This window comes from Zosterops lateralis, assembly GCF_965231275.1.
Source record: "Zosterops lateralis genome assembly, chromosome: 6".
Lineage (NCBI taxonomy): Eukaryota > Metazoa > Chordata > Aves > Passeriformes > Zosteropidae > Zosterops > Zosterops lateralis.
Window position 1 is genome coordinate 55,855,238 of NC_139761.1, and position 26,021 is coordinate 55,881,258.

General features: G+C 40.6%; 1 protein-coding gene across 5 annotated transcripts in view; it reads left to right on the forward strand.

Moving 5' to 3' along the window:
* SHANK2 (SH3 and multiple ankyrin repeat domains 2) overlaps positions 1-26,021 on the forward strand; it is a 282,094-nt gene that overhangs the window by 150,176 nt on the left and 105,897 nt on the right. For all 5 annotated transcript variants that reach the window (XM_083862692.1, XM_083862695.1, XM_083862693.1 and 2 more), the window contains 2 exons: positions 15,265-15,347; positions 17,010-17,134. In XM_083862692.1, the coding sequence (XP_083718818.1) occupies positions 15,265-15,347; positions 17,010-17,134 (208 nt within the window). The remainder of the gene's footprint in view (positions 1-15,264; positions 15,348-17,009; positions 17,135-26,021) is intronic.

Genomic DNA, 26,021 nt, shown 5'->3' on the forward strand with positions numbered 1-26,021 from the left:
CTGTCTGGAGATTAATGTCTCTTGGTGGTACATCCAGATGTAATTCCTCACAAGGGCTTCTTCAGGGAGGGGAATTATTCAAAGAGGCAAACAACGTGTGAAAGTGAGAGCAATTCTTGATATTGCCAGATTTGTATTGCTTTGATTACTTTGTTATCATTTCGTATCAAAGTCGGGAAAGAATGCATTAGAACAGTTTTAACGCTGGCAGCAAAGGTTTCATAAACATTTGTCAGAAGGCAATTGTGCCTCAGTGCTAAGAACAGCTCTGAATCCAAAGTATTAACAAAGCTGATCCAGTTCCTTTCTGGAGATGATGTGGGGGAGTGAGGGGAAGTGTCTGCTCCCTTCTCTCTTTCCTTCTCCCTCCCAAAGGGCAAAAATTGCTGAGTAGAAACACTCTGTTCAGAAATCTATATTAATGGGCTTATTCACATGCAGGAAAATACATTGTACATGGCATTTTTCATCTTGAGGAAAATGTGCAGCTTGAGTAATGGAGGTTCATTAAATCCTATTTCAGCTTTGCATAAGAGATCAGTTACCCATACATTAACTTTGGGAAAATGGGGAGGATGCTTACTAATGTGGAGAAAGGCACTGAGACTTGCTTGCCCATGCAAATAGTCACTAAATATCATCCAAATGCAATATAATATTTGAAACTACCAGGTCTGATGTATTGTCTGCTTTAAATGCTGATGACATCCCCTCAACAGGGGAGAATTTCTTCTTAATGTCTATCCTCTTTCAGTTTAAATCCCCACTCGCAGTCCTAAAGAGCAGATACACCACTAAAACTGCAAGAAGATAATGCAAGACTGCTCTGCCACTTCTCTGTAATTTTCTGGATTTGTTAGCAGCTAATTCATATGAAATTATTTGTAGAGCGTAAATGAGTTAATTCATCAAGGTTGAATTCCAGTTCAATAACAGAAAGTATTGCTAAGGCATAGAATGGACGTTAAAATAAAAAAAAATATATTTTTAAAAACTTCAAGCTAAGGTAAACCTTTAGAAATGACCATTTTTTATTTGCTTCTGAACTGAAGTGAGGGAATTGATTAATTCTTTCAAGATGGGACAGTGGGTTGTTCGGTCAGGAAAATATGTGGGATTAATTAGTTGTTTAATTTCAAGTGTAAAATGTTATCACCCTTTTAAATGGAATGAGACTGATAATACAGTGATAACTTAGTTTTATACTCTGGAGACATAAATTATATGAGACAGTGGGGTGCTATGTAAAAATTATAAACTTGGTGTGGTGGAAAACATGATCCATTGCCTCCATGAATTTGGGAACTTTAAGACATGACAGAGGAAACTTTTCCTACTGCATTCATTACATCATCTCCCACCCCCAGCAGAACAGGGCAGCAGCAAAAGTCAATAGCACAATTGAATGCCAGCCTCAGTGCAATCAAATGTGCACATAAAGGGGAGGTCTGCTACGTAATTCTGTGTCTTTCTTCCCAGAATTATCGACTTTCACACGGGGGTTTTTCTCCAGGCAGTTTAACTGGTTCCAATCCCTGCATGGGAGAAGTTTTCCTTGTGCCTTTCCTTGACATCCCATGGCTCCAGCAGTATTAAGGAGCTTGCAGGAGAGGATGTCATGACAAATAACCTTTTCCAAAGGCTGATTGCCACCACATTAATGACAGGATCAAATTGATTTGCCTTATGATTTTTGTTCTGTTTTTCTGGAGGAAGACAAAGAAAAAAATAGGATGGTGTGATCTGTAAGAAAACTTAATTAAAATCTGAATTCATTAACCCTGCTGTCTCTACTTGGAGTCAGGTAGCAACATCCGTGTCCCACGAGTGTAGGAGCTGACAAGAGCAACTCTTCAAAAGCCAATTTGCATACAAACACCCGATAAAAAATGGAGAGATTCTTCTCAGATGTTCTTTCCAGGCCATTCTCTGTTGCTGTTGTCATCTGCACTGTCGGCTAGAGCAGCCTAAGCTTTAATCCTGAGCAGCTCAGAGGGACTCCTTGGCACAGCTGAGGTTGTCTGCCCCTGTAACTCAGCATGCTGTGGAGAGCTTGGCTGTATTTTGAATTTTTTAGCCCTCAGAATGTGCCTGTTGGATACCTTTGTCCCCAAGTGGTGATGTAAGTGGTGCTGTCTTGGCAGTTTAAGCATTAGGTGGGTTACACACCTTTTTATATTGGCAGCTCTCAGTCTGATGCAAAAATACATCCTTCTGGTTTGAGATCTGGTTTCATGTGGATATTTCACATAAATAATCCTCCCTCTGGAGAAATGCAGTTGCTCACCTCTTTAAATATGGATTTTAAAATAATAAAATATAGATTTAAAGCAGATGTAAAGTTTTGGTGGAATTTGGGCCATTACAAGTGGTGAGGAATGTAAAACTGACAGGGAGCAAAGGGATTTTCTCCTGGTCATGGTGGCCCCGTGTCCCTGGGGTGGGGAATCTGGCATATGTGCTTGCTGAGTGCTGCTTGCCTGGCAGCAATCCACTAAATCCTGGCAAATGGATCCTTGCAAAAATTGAGGGAAGGTGTAAGAGCTGTTGTTATATTTTATATCCTGCTAACCACATTTTCATGTTGGTTCTGCCCGAGCGGAACAGTGAGAGAAGTGTTGTTACACAGAGAATAGATTGGATTTTCTGAATTGGGGCAGGAACTGGATGATCTTTAAGGTCCTTTTCACCCCAAACCATTCCAGGATTCTGTGAACTGCTCTTTTGTTTGTTTGTTTTCTGTTGGATATCACCAGTTCCACTGTACTAATGTTTCCTGGGAAGTGTGTACTGTTCAGGTGATCTCTTGAAGGAAATGGGAGTAAGGAGATTAAAATGGTGCTGTGCACTCTTAACAAGAAATCCACAATCTGGGATTGACACATTCCTAATAAGTGGAAAGTGATTTTACAGCTGTTCTTACCTGCAGGCATATATTTTAAACATAATCCTTGGTTTCCTCTGGTGGAAACAAGTAAAACCAGCAGCATTTTAAGTTTTTTACCTATACACATAGCTCAGTTTTTGCCTAGAAGATGGTAACAAAAATATCTGAGTATCCTCATCACTGTAATTAAATATAACCCTGTGAGATAGTGATGTGGTTACATCTGAAAGCTCTCTGAGATTTTAGTGATTTTAGATCTCTGCAGATGTGATACTGGGGTTCTTTTGGGCACAGAGAACAGTCAGCACCAGCCAAATTGTGGAAAAGAAAAAGTATGTCAAATGTTTTGTGTGCATGTAATCTCACCTGATGTCTAAAGTTATTTTGCTGGACTTGCCTGTTGAATGCTCTGAATTAATTAATTAACTGTCTGATGGCACTGAGCTGCTCTTAATGTGAGGCAGAAAGGCAAGGGTAGCTCAGTTTTAATACCATGTGCCTCATTAACTTGAAGAGCATAATTTGATGCAATTTGAAGGATTGCATATGTACTTAAGCAATAATTAACACATTGTAGCCTCTGTGGAGCAGGTGGAGATGTAAAATGTGAAGTTTTTCAGTTCCAGTTATTCCATTTCTAGTGGAAATTCCTTTGGTTGCTGATAAACAACTCTGCACTTTGCCTCCCCTGCTGTTGTGTGATGCCACGATGGAGCTTTTTGTGCTGGGGACTACAGCAAATATTGAAAGGAATTGCTGAAATAGGAGGTAAAAAGAGAGTGTGTGTATGTGTGTGTGTATCTGAATTGTGGTGCCTCTCCATCTAAACCTGTACTGTAATTGCTCTATTAAGGTCTAATACAATTATGGTATGATGCAAAATTCCATTGCGAGTGATAAAAGTTTCCATTAGCTTCTAGGTGCATTTTTAAGTTGTTTGCCGCCTTGACAGTGAAGTTTGCTCAACCCATTTCAGTCAGATTTCAGCTTTTAGCAACTAATGGTTTGGTAACTAATGACTAAAATGTGTCAGGCATTTTCTGGGCTAGATGTTTGCCTAAATTTTTAGTGATAAGTGTTAGCAGAGAGAGATCAAGAGCAGAAAAAAAATTATACAGCCTTTTCCAAATTTAGAATTACAATGCTTCTTCTGAAAAACTTTTAGGATCTACCTCTAGTGCTAGTCCAGACTTAACTGTGTCTGGGGTAGAGAAGCTGCTGCTTGCAAGGGCTGGGATTTGGGGGCTGTGCCATTTCCTGCACAGCAATTGGTACTCCCAGGCTCAGCAGGATTTCCTCTGCAACTCCTCCGGCCGGATGCTGGAGGACAGCGTGGATTTAAATGTCACCACTGAAAGCAGCAGCCTGTGTCCTGTGCATGGTGGGGGAATAAAGTGGGTTTTTTCCTTTAAATTAGAATTGAGGAAATGAAAAAAAGAAAAGAAAAAGGAGTGGAGATGCAGAAAGAAGTTTGTGAGGGTGTGGCACCAGATGGGTTAGAAACAAGAGCCAGATAATTAGAGCAGAGGAAAACAGGAGATTCAAATGGGATTTTTTGGGGAGCGGGGGAGAAAGGAGAATGATTAGCTTTCTAATAATTAGTGTTTTCCATTCCTGCATCCCAGCCCCTTTGATGATTTAATTCCCTGCCCCAGGGCAACTTTGGCTGCCGTGCTGTCACCTCATCACCAGATGAGCAAAGCCTCCATATGGTGCCTCTGGTTGGGAGTGATGCACTTGGAAGTTTTGGCAGCCCCAAATGGAACAAATAACTGGTGAGCTCGCACTGTGGGCTTGCCTCCAGTGGGAGTGACTTAAACCACTCTTCCCCTCCATCCCCACCCCCTCCTTCCAGGCAGATTTTCACAAATATTTGTTGCATTTGGAGAATTTGATCTATGAGGCAAAATTCTCAGGGTGGCTGGCAGGCAACGTACGCCTTTTGTTCCTCTGAAAAGCTGAAATGATCCAAAATCGGGAGGGGGTGGATTTTCATGCTCGGTCTGTTCTGTGGTGCAGAAGGAAGGTGGTGGGAGGAGAGTGCCTTGTTTGTCCTGGGACAAACCAGATGTGCTGGAGCTGTGTTTCTTTAAGAAATGGAGTCCAACCCAACAAAGGGAGCAGCTAAAGAGCGAACAATAGCTGGTGGTGGAGCATCCACCTGGACTAAAGGAGGTCTGGGCTTGAGTCCTGTGTGTGTCAGACTTCAACCCACAACCTGAGCTGCTGCTGCATGCCAGGAACCTGCTGGACAGAGCAGGGCTTTATCCAAGCCCTTGGAAAGTGTCGCTCTTCCCCTGAGCCAAGAGGCAGATGCTCTCTCCATTCTCGTGGATGTTACGGGGTGCTCCACGGGAATGATTGGCACATGCACCGATTGAGTCGCTGGTGATGCTGCTGGGGCTCCCTGCTCTCTCTGACACAAAATGTCAGCCTGCTTTCAGAGAGATGATGTCTGACGAGCACTAAAATGTACCAACAAAATAAATGTCACAGAAAAAACGAGTTCAGGGCGAGATTCTGAGCAGAGGAATAGCGAGTGTTAAATGTGTGCACTAAGAAAAAGTGGCAACTGCATTTTTAGGGGAAAAAGAAAAGTCTGTTACCCATGTGTCTTCTAATTTCTCTAATTTTTTTATAGGGGCCCAGATAATAGAATTAAGAGTTAGGTGTTCCAGTTGAAAACCATCATTGAGTAGGTTGTGGGATCCTTTAGACCAGCGTGTGCAAACCTGGGGCAGTTGCACCTATGGCAGAGGTGGTTTATACCTCTACTGCAAACAGTTGTGGCACCAGAAATTCTGAAATACATTCAGATCTATGCATCTGAACTGACTTGAAATGATAAACCAACATTTTTACCCTGTCTCCACGACACAGAAAATGAAAGCTCCATATTCCCAGAAATTCCACATTAGTGCAACCAATGAGCCAAATGTGAAAGGCAAGGGGGCAATAAAGACAGGTTCCAGTTCAACATTCACAGAATTAAGAGAAGTCATGGCCAATTTAAATTAAATTGTAAAGTCAGTGATTTTTTCACTGCTATCAACATTTTGGGCTAAACTGGCCATGCTTTGACAGAACTGCTGAAAATGATGATGCTGGTAGGCAGGAGAGCTGTTAAGATGGACACTTTGTCTTGCAGGTAAGCAAAATTTGGAGTACACTTAAAATAACTCAAGGGCTTAGTGCAATTAGAGAAATGGAGAGGGAGAATATATTTCAGAAAAGAAGGTAGAGTTGCCACTTCCTTTCTGATGTTAATGAGACTGTGAAAAAACATGATTTGTCAGGAATTTTAAAGGGATATGAGCAAATTTAACCGTCATTCACATCACCTTTACAGCTCTTTTGTGCAAAATCCTAGAAAATCAAAGTTTCTCACTGTATTTTTAAAGGTCTTGGAGAAGAATAAAGATGTTTTCAGAAAAACTCGATGCCTTTGGTGAGGCCTCATTTGTTTTGAGACAACTTTAAACTTACTTGTAAGTTATACACTAAAGGCATAAGACTTTTTGTCATAAAAATTTGCAGCGTGTTTAACACTGATTTAAGCACTGTACTCTTCTGTACAATGCAGTCTTGTAAGTGAAATACTTCCATGTGTAAAGCTGAACTGAACAGTCAAGGCTACTCAGTTGTGATTTATTTTCCAAGGAATGCAGGACAGGAGGATGATAATTCCTCCTGCAATTGTAGCAAACAGGATGTGATGGAAAACCTGAGGGATCCCTTAAAACTAATCTGAAACTCATGTTTATCACCAGCCCTGAAATCACCTGTTTCTTTCCTCTATTCCTTAGTTTATTTTTATTTAGACTCTCTTGGAGCAAGTGGAGTTATGATACCAAAATGCACTGCGAGTTTAATAATAATTTTAAAGACTTGCAAGGTCAGACTGCTACCTTAAAGGGCTTGTAACACATATAAAAAAGTGTTAATAAAACACTTTCTGTTTGTTTTCTTTTAAACCCAAGGCGTGACTGAAGTTCCTTCCCTTGTTCTGCCTTTGTTACTTGTCCTGTTTGATAACCCTGAACATGTTCATCTCCGTGGTGCTGAGGTTGTCTGTGATAATAATGACCAATTTTAGCAAAAACAGCAGGAAAATTACTATTTAAAAAAAAAAATCCCCTATATAAAAATCCAGTGGGTTTAACATCTATGATTATTATTCCTTTTATCTAAATACTATATATGTCAAGATGATTAGGGAGAAAATTCCTATTTCTCTGTGATTTGGTGGCAACATCAGCAGCTGGTTTGGGGTAGGAAAATACAAACCTAAACAGTAAAGTGTTTATTAGATAATTATTCTGGTTACCTAAACATATGTGAGTGTTTGGACAGCCTGTTTGCTCAAGGCTCATCGTATTAGCAATGAATATTAATATTTTTGCAGTCCAGGCACAGACTGCTCAAATGCTTGATAATTAAAACTGAAAATTGCTGATAAGTATCAGGTGCAGGTGGTGTGTGCTGGAGCCCAAAATATTCCTGCTGGTGGAACATCAGTGGGAAGGAGCTGGAAGGACTTTGGGCTATAAAACTCTCCTGTTCCATTGCAGAAGGACTCCTGCCTGCAGGTCTCATGGTTTTCACTTTGTCATGAGTGCTGTTTGAAATGACTGTTCGTTTTTTAAAAGACAAATTAAATTAATTAATACAGAGGAATTAAGTTTTTATTTTTCAGCTCATTCAAGCTCATTTTGCCACTCTCCTCACCCCCAATGATTTTTTGTTTTCTCTCTGCAGTGCAGATGTGAAAGAATAATGATATTTCTCTTAAGAAAGGCTAAAATACTCTTTTTTTTGTGAATGCGTACAAATATATTCATACATGGGTGTCAATATATCCCTGCATATGGTGCATATATACCCTATATATATATTTGCTTAGGATTTTGAACTTAGAACTGACTTTTTTATATCCTTCTTATCCTGATATTCCTACATAATACAGAATCAGACTTTTACTGGATGGTTTCTCTTTCCAGGAAGTTGACTTCCTGGTTTGCTGTATCAGTATTTTACTTTAGTTGTTGCAGTTTCAGCAACGTAAGGTGGAAACAGAAAAAAAACCCTACAAGTACCAATAGCCAAATCAATTTATTTGAAAAGCATTACTTTAGATGGGCTACTCCCTTTTACACACCAAAAAATAAGTGCAATTAAAAGCTGAATAAAGGGATGTGGACTGAGGGGGAGAGAGAGACAAAGAGACAAAGTTTCTCCTTGGTTCTACATAAAGAAATTGTACAACTACTTTGTGGTTCTGTTGGAAAATTTAATATTTGTCTTTTAAAATTGTATTTTGGGTAAAGCTTTATAGCATACACCCACTGAAGTGTTCAGCACTGTTACTCTCTTTAAGATAGGTTGTTTCTTTGTAAGGATGGTTGATTTTTTTGGGCACCTCTGCTGATCACAGGCTGGAAAAAGTGGCACTATCTTTCTGACTTCCTAATTCTTCCTGAATCCCTCATGGCTGATATTAGTGTGAGTTTAGGGACTTAGTGAGGAACGGTTCTTTTTTCACCCAGGGTATTGAGTATTCAAAATCTAATAAAGATGGCTTGATTCCTTGTTTAGAAGTGTGAATGAAACACCTTCTTTGGGGTGGAAGATGTGATGTGCCCTGTCAGGTTTTACTGGAGCCTGTGATTCCCTTGCTGTGGAGTACAGATCCAGAACAGGAGAAGGTCTCCATGTCTTTTAAAACAGCCAAAGTTTGACATATCCCTCTTTCATCAGCAGATTTCAAAGCAAAATCTGCAGCCTTGCTGTTCTCATGATCAAAGAGCTCCACAAGATGTTTAATAACTCTGGAGAAAGAGCACCGATACAGGAGATTGGAAAGACAAATATATGAATATGGGGAGGTTACAGGAGTATTGCTGGAGCCTCCTTTCTTATTTTCCTGTTCCTTTATCTGCCTTGAACACAGCCAGCAGAGGAAGACACAGCTATGCCAAGTTTATCATGGAGAAATTAGAGCATGTCCTTTCTGATGCAATTAGAAATTGTTTGCCACAAATTATAAAGTCAGAGAGGAAAACAGTGCAAGCAGAGGTAACGGCAGTCTTGGTGATCTGTCTGTCTTTGGGGTTTATTTTTATTTGAGTGCCAGCCAAGCACTGACCCATGACCAGTTACCTATGCCAGTAAAGATTCTGTTCCTGGATTTCCTTGAGAGCATCTCAGAGAGGAAGAAGCTGGCATCCATAGGTAGTACTAAGCATTTGAGTCTGTGCTGCACTTCCACATGCAGCCCTGATTTTCCAATTTATTTTTTTAATGAACTAGCAGAATGACTTGGAGATTTTTTAGTTCTACGTAATTCTCTTCATCCCTTCTCCCTCTGTCGTGGTTTGAAAGCAAAACGAGTGAGAGGCTCCAAGTCAGAAATACAATTTAATAGGAAAAAAGGTAAAAATAAAATAAAATAAATGCAATAACACAAAGAATCACTGACAGAGTCAGAATACAACCTGAGCAGGATGGTGGAAGCAGTCCAGGTGAGGTGCTCTTCCTAAAGCAGTGATCCTGTAGAAAGGTCTGGTAGCTCTGCTCCTCTGGGAATCCAGTAGGTAAGGGCTGCTTGCACTGTCCCAAATCCCAGCTTATATCCAGGTGAGAATGCTTGGCTCCTCCCCCTGGGCAGAGCATCTCACAATGGGATGATGAGTGTGAAGTGGGTCCTTGATGGCCCATTAAACAGAGATAACTCCTGGAGGGAGTTACCTGTGAGTCATGGGCCAGGCGTTAATGGGCCATTAGCAGAAGAGCCCAAAGGCAGGGGCTTGGGAACACTAGAACATTGCCCCAGTTGGTTTAACAGTTCATGAAGATGGTGATAGAATAAATACTTTGTGTACATCCTACACTACAACCCAGGATACCCTCATATTTTAGTTATTGTACCACAGTCATACTCCTTGGACTTGTATCTTCAGCTGCATAGCAAGGAATTTATCACTTCAAAGTTCACTGCTCTCCAGTATTTCTATTATTTTGCTAGGTTCTATCTGCCCTGAGGAAAGTGCTGAGGTACTGACCCATCCGTTTGAAAATATTTTTTTCCTCCTCCAGGTTATAATTTGTTATAAACTTCCAGATAAAAAAAAATGTTCTAAAGGAAAATCATTTAGCCTTGTCATATATGACATTAGGATTGCTCAGCTGTATGGAGTGAGCCAACCCCACCCATTCTGGGATCCTGGGATTCTGTGAAGGGAGAGGTCACTGTGAGTTTGGATATAGGGTTGACTACATCCCACTGTTTCTGTTTGGGTTGCCAGTGGTTTTTTTAGGGTCAGCCTGTGTATTTTCCTCTCTGCTGTGCACAGAACCTGCTCACTGCTGTAGCTGTGCCTCTTGAACAAGTGATTGCTGTTGTGCCTGACATAGGAGAGCTGTGGGAGCTCTTCTGTGAGACCTCAAAGTGGATGATCAATGCCTGAGAAACTTGAACAATCACAAAAAGAGTCTTCATTAATCCTGAAGGCCTTAATTAGCAGGATTAGCCAATTTTCCTGAAGCCAGTAAAGTAGTTGACTATAAATTGTAAGGTTGACCCCTTCCAGCAGTAACAGGAAATGTTTTCCCACTGAAAGTTTGCTGTATCCTACAATAAGGTTTGCTGTAGACATAATTTCCATTTTATGTGGTATCAGGACAGGCTACTTCCCGAAAAAAGGGAATATTTTTGATGTTTGACTTTAACAGGGATTGACTGTTGGATAATGCACAAAGGGCTCCTCCCGTTGAACAGATTTCCCAAATGCCCTTCTCTGGCTTGAGCATAACCACCATAAATTGGCCATTTTATCCTGAAAGGAATTAGTGTGACTGCTTCCAGACATTGCATATAAATTTATGGAATGATTTAGATATCATTTTATTGCACCTGGCAGAGCACTTGTTTCTTCTAGGATGTATCTAGCTGTGAACTCAGTAGATCTTTCCAAAAGATTGTAATTGCAGGAGTGCTGAGGAGAGGAAAAAGGGCTAATGAAGAGATTTAGATTTATTTGGCCAACTGAAAGGAGTGAACCGGGAGAGAGCCAGGTTCTCTTCTCACTCAAGAGGAGAGCAAGTCTTGACTGAAGAGCTTGTGGACTCCGGGGCCTCTGAAGCTGGAAAGGTTGGGTTGTGTTTCTAAGGGATGCATGACTGCAGAGAATCAAGAGAATAATTCCTTTTTCTGTTCCTTTTTTCCTCTGCCTTGGAGAGAGACTGACAATATACCAAATAGCCACTTTTGTTTCCAGATAATGGTGATAATTTTCAGTGGAGTGTCCTCTATGTGCTGCTTTTCGGATTGAAATCAGCCATGAAACACTTGATACAAACTTGCCTAAACACATCCTGTGTCCTGATAGTCTCAACCTCTGCAATTTAGTATTTCAACTTGTGGAATAAGTCGTGCCTTAAGATAGGGTGTAGTTATCCTTGATGGGAACAGGACGCCAGGTTTTGTGGGCCTGCCTCCAGCAGGAGCCTGCACTCCAACCTTTATTTTCTTCATACAGGTCTTTATAAAAGACTTGACATTTCTCCTTCCTCCCTCAAATATTATCCTAATGGGCTGTTAGCAAAGCAGAAATTCCTGCTCTTTTGAAAAGCCCACACAAATGATGGTTGCTATGTGGAACAGTGCTGAGTTCAAAACTCACATATCGGTCTAACTGTGGACAAATCCTTGTATTTCCCTTTCTCCATTGGTCAGTCTGTGAAATTAAGGAAATTGTAACAGCTCTGCACAGTTCTTGGGCCTTAAGTTGTTAAGGAAATTGCATGAGCTGATGAACAAGTATGTTTTGTAATATCTACTGCTTGAGTAAAGCAGAGATTTACATTGACTGTTATTTTGGCCTGAAGTTTTTATGACTGTGCTCCACACAGAAATATCCTGCACTTGATAGGATGTCTTTTGCATTTAACTTTGCCTGCAATGAATCTTGGCCTTACACAGCCCAAAGTCAAAGCAGTGTGTGCCCTATTTAAGTAATGAGCTATTGATTTTAGAATTACTCATTTTATTGCCATCATATGGAACTGGTCATGTTCTGAGACTCGTCTCTGAAATGGAAGCTGTTTAATTTCAGTTTGGGATGGGGTAGAAATGGACTTCAGGGATTTTACCTATTGAAATTTGGCATATCACAGATAACAGGGGCTGTCTGGCCTCACACAGAGCTGTGCATTCTACCTAAAGAGCCTGGGGAGAAATTCCTCTCCTTGCTTGAGCTCAGGCCTCTGAGCAGGCTCCTAATGTAATGCCACCTTCATTTGTCACTGGTTGCCGTACCCTGTGTTCTGCTGCTGAGTATTTACAACACCTCCAGGATCAAAGAGACGCTGCCAAGAAGGCTCATGGGGAGAAATTTTGACCTACTTTTACATTTGGCACCACTTTGGCTGCCAGGAGCAGGTGGACTGTGAACAGACCTTCAGTGGAGGGTCCACCCTGACTGGCACAGAGAGCCCTGGCGTGGCAAAGCAAGCAAAAAGCGGCACCGCAAACAGTCAGAGGTTCAGCCCTGCACCTCTTCTGCCCCCTTTCATTGAGAATGCAAACTTTTCTAGGAGAAAGGATGTGGAAGTTGCAAATTCAGTTCATTTTTTTTTTTGTGTGTGCCTGCTTGTCTTCCTCCCTTTTCCTGCTGCTGGTTCTTCATTCTGCAGCACTGGGCTGTGTGTGGAGAATCAATTTACTTTCTGTGGTTGCTTGAACAAGTTTAAGTTACTCAAGCCATAGGATTTTTGCAGGTTCCCTGCTCCTAGGGAGCATAAAAGAGAAGAAATGCTACACATCTGATTTTTTCAAGGCTACATTTTTACTTTCCAGGCTGTAGTGCTGTTTTCTTTATGGCTGCAACTGTATATTAGAAAGCTGTATTTGTCAAATAATAGAGATCAGTTTGTGTGTTTTCTCACCAAAAATCACGTTGTGCTTTTCCTTCCCTTCCCTCTCACCTCCCCCTTGCATGTCAAATTCTCAAATATTGGTAATTTGGTATCCCCACTTTCAGTATGTGAACTGGAGTATAAAACTGGGTAGTTTATGGAATAGATGAGAAGAAAATCAGAGGTGTTTTTTATAACTTTACCTGTACATTAGGATCAAGTGAGCCTGACTTGACAATGCTCATCCATTTCATTAGCTGGCTCTGGAAGGACCCTGCCTATTTTTTAATTTTTTTTTTTTTTTTTTTTTTTTGGATGTAGACCAGGTGAATTGATCTGAATTGATCCTGAGTTTGCTGAGCTGATAAACTTCTGAATTCTGTATGGAAATGAACTGACACGAAAGTGGGATTTGGGGAGGGCACACGAGGGAGTTCTTTGAAGCAAACTCTTGCTATAATTAGGATCTCAGAAGTTGCCTCCTAACCTCTCAGAAGTTGCCTTCTAAGCTCTATTAAGCTATTGATTGGCTACAAGGAAACTTGAAGGAAATGGGTTTTATTAATTTGACCAAGTATTAAGAATAATAACGCTGTTGACTCTTCAGTGGGTAAGCACAGGGATCCACTTTGGGGATGTGGTGGTGAAATGAGGGAAATAAGCCAAAGCACCGGCAGGAGCAGTCGGCTTCTAGAACATCAGGATGTTGATGGAGAGCTTCACTGGGCTTTGAGAGTTGCATATTCCATCCCACCTTGATATCCCTGAGCAGGAGAGTGTTGGGCTTTCTCAAGAAGCAGAAGTTTTTTTTAGTGTAAGAGGAGGAAATGTCTGAATGACACAGTAAATAACAATAAGCTGAGAGGTGGAAGAGCTGTTGGTGCTGATGGAGACCATCTCCTGCCCACAAAGTCACCTCTGTGGCAGTTGAATTCATGTGTGGTGTAAAACACTCTGCAATTTGGAAGACAACCTTACATCATCGCTTCAGCAGCCATGGGAAGTTTCATCCCGCAGAGTTGGAAAGGCACCAAAAGGATGGTCTGTGATGCACGAAAAATCTGGAGTTTGGAAGCTGTCCATTGGTGTCCTGATATCATCATCCCTCTCTTTGTTCAGAGCTTTAAATAAAAAGGTCACAACAATTTCTCTTTATTTAGTTTCCCCCTCCCCCTGGGGTTTATTAATGGCCCTGAGGCAGATCCAGTCCCTCCTTGCATTCCCTGCTTTGGGGACTGGATTCTCTGTGAGACCAGTGGGAACAGAAATTGGCCAGTAAAAAATTAGGGAAAGCAAACTTGCTTATACTCCTTTCTATCCAAACTAGTTCTGTAGGTATTTTAAAGCAGCATAGTTTTCAGTGCTGACAATTCATGAACTTAACCCCTGCAACTCGTGCTGTGAAATGCTGTGGTACCTAAAAGAGCATTCAAAATTTTATCCTTTTTTTTTTTTTTTTTCCATTTGAGCTTATTTTTAGTAACTTCATGCTTAATGAAAGATACTAAATGCCTTAAAGCTTTTACAGATAGTTCCCTGTATCTGAAAGGTCCCATTTTAATGTGTATTTTGTGCATTTTCTTCATCTCCCTTATACTTTTATCTTAGCCAATGACAGTGAGATTCCTAAGGCTACTTTCTCTTTAAGGGAATACAGCTTACATAAATAGTCCTTTACACCATCTCCTTGTTTTATAATATTAATTGTTTATCAGGAGACAGGAAATATTCCTTAGAAAATGTGTTTTCCTGCTTGTGCATGCCTTGTTACTATTTCAATTATGCAGATTCTTGATGCTGTGGAAATTTGTGCTTGATGACGCCAAGGCAGCTGCACGTTGTTAGCATTGTAGGCTGTCAGATGATCATGTGGGATTCTTGCAGCATGCAACATTCAATAGGATTGAAAAAGGGCTTTTGATGCAAGGCATAGCTTTCAGAATATATTTGTGCCTTTTAGTTAGCTAATAGAAAATCATAATTTATTATCTTTAAATTTAAAATGCTGCCTCATTTTTCTTCTGGTTGGTTTCATTTTGGCTTCACTAGAAGATGCATCTGGTACATCCACGATTGAGGAGTTTATTAATGATACTGTCGTTCAGTTCACTTACTTTTTTTCCTTTTAGAGTCCTAGCTAGCCCACAGATTACATGATCACATGTTCATCCAGTCATTCATATAGAACACAAACCACCATGCATGATTTCTTCTTCTTTCTTTTTCCTCTCTGCCTTTTTTATTCCTTTTAAGTTGCTTTGTCATGTTCTCTTTTACCATCCAGCTTAGTCTTTGTCTTCCCCTCGCTGCTATTTTTTCTATGTTTTCCCATGCTTGGTTACTGCAATATTATTTGATTAACGGGCTGTGATGATGATGAACCTGCACACTGGAGGAGCAGCTACTACAGTGGTGATGAAGGGATGTAATAATGGTCGCTATCCTCGGAATTCTCTCTACAGTGACTGCATAATAGAAGAAAAGGCAGTGGTCCTGCAGAAAAAAGACAATGAAGGATTTGGATTTGTGCTCAGAGGGGCAAAAGGTATGTGCTTCTGTGTGTGTGCGTGTGAGTGTGTGTGTGTGTGATGTGCAGTGGCATGAAGAAATTTATACATCTCAGAATATAAGCAGGAATTATTCTTGGTGCACTTGGTTGCTAGACAACAGGATTCTCTGTATGCTATACTACTCCGATGGATTTCGGTGCCTTCTCTCCAAAGCAGTTTGCATTTTTACATAGGAGAAGCACTGCATAATCTTATGTTCTGGGGGGAGAAAGTTTTGCCTGTATTTTTCTCATGCCGGTGGATGTAGTATTTTGCCATTAATCTGTTCTGCTGTGCAGTTTACTTAACTATGGGAAACCTGCTTTCCTCATAAAAAACTGCTGCTTTATTTCAAATGCCAGCCTGGTTAAACAGGGCTGTGAATAGGAGTAGACAAGAGAGGGACGTTTTGTTTAAAATAGGTGTGGATCTTCTGCAAGGTGACATTGGTGCAGTTTTAGTATGAAAATACGATCTTTTTTTATATCTTGAGAAGCTGCACGTATGTTGCATGGCCTGTAGTGTGCTCATTTTTAAAGCTGTTCACATGTGAAGCTGCACTGCACTTCTCTGTAGGCTAAAATCTATCACGGTGGCATTCCCACAAGTGAAAAAAGCCATTCTATTTAATACTTTGCTTTTTAACTTTCAGTGCAGTTTGCTCCCTTTATATTTAAAAAAAAAAATATATATATATATATGTGATGGTATGTCCCATCTCTTGCTCCCCCTCATTTCACATGGGTTCTCCCTTGCCTTGCTTGAGCATGAAAATTATTCCATGTCTTCCTTCTTGGGACGTGGCTTTTGCTCTCCCTGTTCCCCACCCCTAAACCTGAACCGGTGCCACCGTGGATTTGCAGGGCTGGGAAAGCTTTGCAGGTTTTAAGCCAAATGAAATGTTTGGAGCTGAAGCAGGAAAGCCCAAGGCACTGCCTTATCTCTGGGCACTGGTGTGGGTTAGCAGTGCTTTGAGCAGGGCTCACTCCCTCTGGGTGAGCCCAGCAGTTTCCCCCAGGTTTTCTCTGTAGCAGCAGGGGCACCTCAGGTGAAAGACCCAAGGACTTTTCTGCCCGTGTGTGTACGTGACACAGAGGGGCAGGCAGGGCTGTCACAGGCCAGCTGTGCCTCCTGTCCTGAAAAGTGATTTCTTCTGCTCTCTTCTTTGTTATGCACATCTAAATTTAGGAAGGGGAAAAAAAAAAATCTGGTTGATCTTTTTCATCCTTTGCCACCCACCCCATCCCCCCCTAGTTTGGCCAGATGCTCTCTCCTGGCTCCAGCACATAATTCATTTTTAGGTGGATGTTGCCAGAGTTACAGCATTCTGCCAGGCACAAAAAAAAAAAAGGGTTATTTGAGCCAATAGTGAATATCCTGGAATATCAGAACCTATTTCCTGGTGCAGCTTGATTTGGTTTGTGTCACGAAGGGAACAGGTATTTCCCCCTCTGGAAAGAGGACCTGTGGATTGCTATTGCAGAGGGGTTGCACTCTGTCCCCAGCACCCTGATCTCCCATCAGGCACATCCCTCTCACTTCCAGCACCCACCATTTTTTAACCCTAAATTGGAATGGCCAATGATAGGCCTGTAGTCAAGTGGTATTTGCAAGCACTCCATAACTTTCTTTTTTTAATGTGGTATTTATTTTTAAAGCTGACACACCAATTGAAGAATTCACCCCAACTCCAGCCTTTCCTGCTTTGCAGTACTTGGAATCTGTGGATGAAGGGGGAGTAGCATGGCAAGCTGGCCTGAGAACTGGAGACTTTTTGATCGAGGTAGGAGATCCTGAAATTTGATTCTCAGTGCTCTGTTGGGGAGAGAGTGATGTTCCCGTTGGAGAATTGACTCTGGAAAAAGGTGTGGGCTGCCTCTGAGCAGCAAGTTCTGTGGGCTAACACCAGTAATGTGCTTCACTTGATCAACTGAAAACTTCATGCAGCATTCAGGCAGTGACAGAGAACAGTGGTCAGGCTGGCTGGGAATTTTCTGGTCGTTCTTTTTGTCCTTTGGGAATTCACTCGCAGAGATATTTGGGAGGTCGTAGTCTTCTTTCAGTTATTGAAATTGAGATGAATTTCAATATTTTTTGTGGGCTATCGGTTCTGGTTCCTTCTAAGTATTTTCAGGGAGTAACCAAAATTAATGTTTTTTTTATGCAACTATTTCTGCACTCAGAGATGTCCATGGTCTAGTGGCGTTTAGTAACCATGGAGAATAAAGCAAATTACTTTGGCTTGAAATTGAATTTTTCCAACACCACACTGTAAATACAAAAAAATAAGCAATGGATGTTATTGCAATATAAATTACTTTATAAAAAGGGTATATTTAAATGCTGTGTTCATTTATGCCAAAAATATCTTCATGTTTGATATTCTGGAGGATTATTTTGTTGGTATTTTAGGTTTTGTTTAAATAGTTGCTTCTCCTTTTGAGTGTTGCTGGGCAGTTTGCAGCAAAATCATGATTTGGGATTTTTCTTCCTCTTCCCCCCACAACCTTTTCATGACCAAGAAAGGGATGCTGTGGTTCTGTGAACCCGGATATTGAAAATAGGGCTTTTGGGATGGATTGATCAAGTCTTGTCTGTAAGATTTATTGATTTTACATTATTTGATGTGTCCTTCTTCAGGCTCATGCATGGTTTGGTAAAATACTTTCTGGTGTTACAATGGTTTTTTCTGCAGAGCTGGCTTTTGCATGCGGGAGAGGGTACAACACGCAGCTTTTTTTGGAGTGTGCCTTGAACTCCCATGGTGATTGCATTTAAATAGTTGCAGCACTTCCTCACACTGTAGCCGTGAAAGAACAGCCTTTGCAGGCTTCTAAAGTAAATAGATGTGCATTTTTATCTCTGTCTTCAAGCACATTTTCCCTTGCTGTTTGTTTACTTAAGAAGAAGCGTTTAGCGTTTAGCATTAAAGACCAGCTTACAAATGGAACTGCTGCGTTCCCTGGGCAGGGATCCTTCCAAAGATCTCCCTGTTCCTCTTAGGTGGGGCTTTGAAACAAGGTTATATTTTTAGAGGTTGGTTTCTTGTTAGACTTTTAATCCATGGGAAGTATGAAGAGTCTGTGCTGGCAGATTGCACAGACAGAATTGGTGGTGAACAATGTGCAATTTAATTCATTATGGAATGACAAATATGCCCATGGATTTTTTTAAGATCTCTGGAGGGGTGGAGGGAGGCTGGGTGACTGATTCTGCACAAAGCTTTTCTCTTTTTTTTGGCAAATGAGAGAAGAATTAGAATTAATTGTCTAGACAATTTACTCCTAGCCTTAGCTTAGAAGAGCAGCTAAACATGCACATACAGTGCTGAATCAGGAGGACGTTAATCCATACTCCAGCATATTTGTAATTAATTCTGAAAGAAGCCATTATTACATGCAAATCAAATCCATTTCTGTGTAATTTATGTTCATCGGGGTTATTCCGTTCTGAATTTTGCAACTTAATTAAGAGGATATGATAATCCTGAGAAATGACAACTTGGCTGTTACAGGGGACTTTTCTGTTGGAGAAAGGCAGAATTTTTTTTCCTGTTTTATGGCCAACAGGCAGTGCACAGCCCTGGCTGGGTGGAGAAAGCCATCTTTAGAGATACTTACAGTGATGCAAAAGACTGTTGAAATACAAGTCCACCTGCACTTCTAGGAATGCCAAGCTGCTTTATCTTTTGTGTTGGATGAGAAGATTTAAATTTCCACACCAGCAAGTAGTTGTCAGCCCTGGTGTAGTCAGCCTGCCTTGCTGCTAAATGATTTCTCCCATGACTCTGAAGTTTATGCCTCTGTGTGTAAGTGCCACCTCAACCATTTGTAAGTAATATCAGGCATTTATCATAAATGTCACATGAATAATAAAAGAGTTAATGGGCAACCAGGATCCTAATTAGGGCTATTTATAACACCCGTGGCAGGCACCAGGCGTTAGGGGAGGGAGAGTCCAGTTTGGCAAGGAGCAAAATGAGAGGCAGAGCAGATGTTTCATTCCTGCTTGAGGAGGTTTGGCGGCTTGGGGTTGTGGAGATGAGGGGAACCTCACAAAGACAGGTTTGACAGGAAGATAGGTCCTTTCCTTGGAGAGCACAAGGTGGGAGAAGACAGGGCATCATTTTTTTGTGTACAGTTATGGTCTGGAATCTTCTGAAGCAGGGAAAACTTCAATATCAGCTGTGAGGCATTATAATAATTCATGTTTGGAGTTGATATATGTGGAGCAGAACAAATAAAAGATCTGTATAAAAAAGGAAGGAAAGGTGCTGTGTTGTTCCAGCAGATAAATGGAGTAGGGATTACCTGGAACAGCTGGCATTCTATCATATGACTGAGTTTTTATTAAGTGTGCAGTTCCTGATTTGTCCAACCTGTACAATTAATTTTAACATGAGACTTCAGAGATGAACATTACACTTGCCCTTGGAAACAGCTCACAGAGTCTCCATGGAAATTTCTGACAGTGTGTGGTTTGTCTCCTCCTTGCTTCAAACCCAGCCGTGGTTTTTTGTGATAAAAATTGTAAAGTGTGTAGTGGCTTTCCTGGAGAGAGCACAGGGCTAATGTACTGGAAAAGTGCAGGAGTAGTTTTAGAGCTGAAGAAGTGAGGTAGAGGCAGCTGTCAGTAGATGTGGATTTTCATATGCAATTCAAGAGATGCCAATTCAATGTGATTTTTTTTTTCTTAGCTTTGATGAACAATCAGAAAACAAGGATGGGTATGATTTGGTTGATATACCAGAGATTTTTACAGCTTGCCCTATGTGGGTTTTTTCACTATTTTAGTTGATGTTTTCTTGAATCTTGATCTCAGCCTGATAAAAAGATAGATAAAAGTAAAGCAACATATTGGGCCAAGTGCTAAATATTACAGTCTCCATTAGAAAGGGGTTAAAAAACTACAACCATCACTAATCCCTTTGTAGGTCATTAATAACTCATCAATGACTGGATTTGAATGCTATAACTGCTCAAGTGTGGAAAAAATCAGAGAGTTCTGCCTTGAGACATGACTTCAAGGATTCTTAAAGGTGGGGTTGTGTTGGAGATTTTCTTTGATGACATAAACAAGTCTAACCATCTTTGAGTAAAGAAATCCATTAAACTGGAAGGCCTACTTTAACTCAGAATAGAGGGTTTTTGAGGGTTTTAGTGTGGTAGGATATAGATTGTCTTTTAAAGTGAAACCCCAGTGGATTATTAACTATTTGTTCTTGTTGTCCCCATGAGTGTACAGATGTTCTGCAGGTGTTGGCTGATGTGGCTCGTGGGGATTTTCCCTGTCACACAAACAATAATGTTACAATATCAATACTCAGAAAGCCGAGTTAATTCTGCAATATTTTACAAGAACAATGCATTTGTTCTCTAAATGAGGCATTGCAGTTTGCATTATTGTGCCATAAAATCTCTTATTTTTCCAGATAAATTGAAATGTTATTGTCTTCGGAATAGCATGGCTGCTTATTTACATTCCAGTTAATATGCAAACTAGATAAACGTGGTGAATTATTCATTTCAAAAATAAAAACAAAAGGGCAAAATTCAAGGTTTAATTTGAGGATCAAAACCAGAGATGGTAATAAAAGAAGTGTCATCATTTTGCTCCAGAACTCTTCAGGTGGTGCTTGTACTAAAACATGCAAAATATCTGCCTGTATTTCTTCATTCTCAAAAGCTTGTACAATTTACTACTAGGAACTTTCCTTTAACTGGTTTTGGGTGAAAAGTGAACATTTTATTACAGGCAGCATTATTTTATCATTGTACTAAAGGTATCTGTCCTCTGACTGCATGTAAGAAGTAGTAGTAAGAATTTAGGAAAACATTTTAAAAATCTGAAATATTAAAAAAACCCAAAAAAATCCCTCACCTTCATACACAAATGAAGGGTAATATTTAACAGTAGACTACTAGTTTTATTCCAGTAAGCACTTTATACAGACTTGAAAACTGCTGTGGGAAGCAAACTTTGGACTTTATTGTTGTAGCTTAGACTCTAGTTATTATGAATATTTTTAGCAGTGTTATGCCTTACATTGGTGTTCAATGACTGGGTGATTTAGTGGTTTTACAAAGCCAGCCATTACTGATTCCAGTCCTTTTAGCAATAAAGAAACCTTCCCATCCTTTGATAATATTTATTAATTACCCCGTGGCTGCGTTTTCTCTTATTTCTAGTGTGAACTCTGCTCACTTCTGCCACCAAATAGAGATCAATTTTTTTTTTTTTTCTTTTTCCTTGGGAACCATGATGCTTTTTTCTCTCTTGGAAATAAGTGGAGGCTTTGTTAATGGCTTTGTATGAGCAGGGGTTCTCACGTGGCAGGTTAAAGTTTGCTCCTCTCCTCCCAGCAGCGTGGACACCAGCTCCATGCAGTGCTTAATGAGAGTGCAGTGTGTAGGAGGAGGAAAGCAAACCCAACATTCTCAGAACATTTCTGGGGGCTGGATTTAGCTCTCACTCTTAGACCTTTCTGAGGGACCAGCAGAGTCAGGTCCACATTAGTTCAGTGTCTTGCAGGAGGGTTTTCTGTTGCCAGCTTGGCTGCTGCTCCTGCCCAGCCAGGGAGCCTCCTGTTTGGCAGGAGGACAGCCAGGCTGGGAGCTGCTCTGTTCCTAGACAGCACCTACTTTGGGTTTGGATCAGCTCTACAAACGTCTTTTTAATGATGAGGGGTTTGCCAAAGCTGCAGCAGCACTGCAGTGTTGGAGCTTCTGGAGAGGGAGTTCCTGGCCAGAGCAGGGACTTGGAACTGGATGGTTTTTGGTTCCTTCCAACAAAAACCATTCTGGGATTTTTTTATATATGAACACAGCACCGATCTGGGCACCACTATTTTTAAACCTGTATATTTGATTGGCACATAGTTTAATTTAGAGGAAAAAGCTTATTTCTATTAACCAGTTACTCATCATCCTCTTGGTGACATTTGTAAATTATGTCTATTAAGCACAAGCAGGCCTCTGACACTGCTTAAAATGCAAGCTCTCAGAGTCCAAAGAAAACTTTCTTCCTGTTTTGCTTTTGGAATTCTCCTGCTGAAGTGTAGCTACAGATGTACTGGAGGGTTGGGACAATGGGCTCTTGGAAAAAGAGCAGCTGTGGTACAAGAGTGGCACGGCCTGGTGTGTTTGGGCAGCATCTGACTGAGGGAATTAATTTTTCACTTGATGGAGAAGTGCTTTACTTTCTCTCCACCTAAACTCGGTAACTGAGGCTTTGGGTTTGTTTAGGTTTTTATCTTAGTTTTTGTTTTTTGTGGATGGTGGCAGCTGAGTGAAATTATTGTGCCCTCAGAGTACTTTGGATGTGCACAAAACCCCTCTGTACATAACTGTTCCTGATTGTTCTTTTTATCTCTTTTTCACATGTATCCTCTAATCCGTAGGAAGTGATGGTGTTCCAAATGTGCCAGTGTGATCATGAAAAGGAGGAACAAATCCTGGTTAATTTTTAAAATACATTATTAAGCCCGTTTCCTTTTTGACGTCGATGAGAATGGGCAGAGAAATAATAGTTTGGTTCTTAGATGAGCTCAGTTATTCACACATAAGCAAGTAATATGCTTTAAAATAAGAATGAAAGCACTTTGCTTTCCAGGCTGTGAGCAGAGCTGGGAAGCATTTTCCTTTAGCCTTCACTCTCCATGAGGTGCACACTGGGCTTCTGGTTCCCCAGAATTTAACAAGTAGCTCTTTGAAACTCAGAGCTGATTTTTATGCTTCTTTGAGAGGACAATTTGCAAGGAATTGTGATGATAACAGCAGCAACAGCCAGAATTAGCTCTGTGTCCATTTGGTTCTCCATTTTCAGCTTTAAGGCATTTTGGCTTGGATGCTATAGTATTTTAGGAGAATTTCCTGACATTCCTATCCTATCCCTAGAGGGATTCTGCCAAGGCTTGTGGGACTGCTTGTGGAGTGTGGAGATATCCACAGGGAGCTCTCTGACTCCTAGTGAGCATGAAAACCACTCTTTCCCCGAATTCCTACTACAAAACCCTCTCAAAACAGCAAATTTGTATAAAGGTAAGCTGCTTAGTATAAATGGCCAGTTCTTAGCCACCTAGAAGCCCTCCAGTGGCATCCAGCCACCTTGGCCATCCTGTGATTAGCATAAAGCCCAGCTCTGGATGGTCTTCACTCGTGCAGAAATCTTTCCAGCCTCTTTTTAAATAACACAGGAATAATGCATCTCTTCCATTTCCAGCTCTCAGGTGTTGGGGTTAAGTATTAAAACTAACACAAAATAAATAAATGCCATTTTTGTGGTGTGGCTGGGCAATTACCACAAGACAGTCTATTAAAATTAATTTCCCTGAAGCCCGTTGGCTTTTTTTAGTCTCTGGATACTATGGAAACCTGGTTGCTGGATTGGAGCTATATGAAAAACACTACTTGTGCCTGGTATTTAAAGGGAGAAAATACCATTTCTTTTAATTGCAGGATGTTGCTACAAACCTGCAGGTGAGGGAAAGCAGACGAGTTGTTTCAAATGATGGAGAAGGAACTGGCAAACTCCTATTGCTGAGGACAGAGCTAATCTAAAAATCTGGAATTTTTCCTTCTTTATTTTCTTCCTTTTTCCTTTTTTTGGGGGGTGGTGCAAGCATCAAGCAGGAGAAATACTATAATGGGCAGTTACATATGTGTGTCATGATTTCTTCATTAATTTATGAACAGTTTTCTTTTACCTATTCTGAGACTGCCAGTCAGTTTGTGTGACACTGAAATGCTCAGTTCACCTGCTGGTTGCGTTTCATGAATCACTAGTCTGTGAGGAGGTTAAAAGGAAGACTAGGATCATCTGATCATCATATGCTTCATGAGCAGTAACCTTCCCCTCTCTCCCTATACCAAAAATTCAAGTTTTCTGAAAAAATAGCTTCACTCGTGGACCCCCACTAGGCAAATATATCTTTGCTATTATCTCCAAATCTGAAAAAGCAAATGAGAGCTCTGTAGGTGGACACATACTGTATTCATTTAGGGGTTTTTGGTAGGGTTTCCTCAGTGTCACTCCCTTTTAACCTTTAGAGTGGAACAAGGTTCCTAAACTGTTCTTGAGGTTTCTGAGGGGTTAAATAAATCCCTCCATGTTGGTACACACAGCAGGCTCCCCACTGCTTCTGTGTGGGTGCTAAGAACTGCAGAAACACTTGATTTGAAGATATTCTGAACTTTTAGGTCTGATCTAGCAGAAGCTCTGCATTCCTTTCATTAATATTCCTTTTATATCCAATCTCTAGCATGTGTCCTCTACAGAAGAGTGGATTCATATTTAATCCATTAATTGCTTTTAAAAAGCAAGAGAAGGCTTCCTTCCCCATTGCTATTCTCCTGCTAAGCTGGCTGATGGTAAATACATGGGAATATTCAGTGTTGGAGTGACCCTGATAAATGGTGGCCATCCCACTCTGAAATTGCTGTGCAGCTCTGCAGGACCCCAGTGAGGGAGAAGGTGGCTTTCCAAGGAGTCCCTGCCTAGGTTTTTTTCTCTACCTTCAAAGCATTTCCCGTGGCTTGTGACTGTGGGGATCAGCAAATTCATCTAATAAGCAAATTGAAATGTACTTTAAATCAATCAGATTAGAAATAACATTTTTACATCCTGTTGTGCCACTGATAGAAATCTTCAGAGACTCTTGTATACAACAATGAAGGATAATAATCCTTTATCACTACCTCATTTTTGCCTCATATATTCTGGCAGCTGTTTGGGGAGCTGGATTTCTTGTCCTCCTCATCTTGTGGTACAAAATTTTCACTTGTTAGAAAAACATCGTTTCTCCATTGTCAAAATAGGATCTCCTGTGTTATCTTCATAGCCAAGTGGTGACTCCTGTTTTGGGTTCTGGATGTGGCTGGACTTGAAGGTCCCTGAGGGCTTTGCTGATCAGAGCACTGGAAATTGTCCTAGCAAATACATGGGAGTTTCTCAAGAATGGGTGTATAGGATGACAGGATAAGAGTAGGTAGCCAAGTGTTCCTTTATTTGCTGATGAAGAGAAAATTTGAAAGCATAGAAGTACATAAAAAGAAGTCATGGAAGAGTTTATTTACAGCCTGTTACAAAAAGGGTTGGTTCTGGACAAATATCATACAAAAATCTAGGGAGCACATACCAGTCTTGTGCTGATTATGTTGCATTTTATTAGAAAAAAATAGAAGCAGCAAAATTATAGAATTCTTTTTTATTTCACCACACCAATCTCCCTGGTATTTTTTATTGCAATTCCTTCTTCCAGAACTGTTCTCCAGACAACTGCTGCTGTTTTTAATGGACTCAACCTGTGACTTTTCAGCTCCAGACAGATTTGTGAGAAGCTGTGGTCATTGCTGACAGGCTTGTGGGTTGTTGACTGCATCTGGTGTATTTATTTACACTGGAGATGGTTATGGCTCACTTTAGCCCCTAAATTAAAGAGGAAATTGTTTTAAATCACCAGCAAAACATCCATTGTAATTATTTTGCAAAACTTTCTTGGATTTTTTTATATCTAAATATGCCTTGTTGACTGTACCTCTTTTGGAGCTGGTTTGTATGAAAACAGATAGATTGGGAATGGAATTGAAGATGGATTTTGTCTGGGAGTGGCTCTTTGGTGCCCGTAATTCCTGTGCATTTTCAGAATACTTTGGAGATATTTAATAGAAATC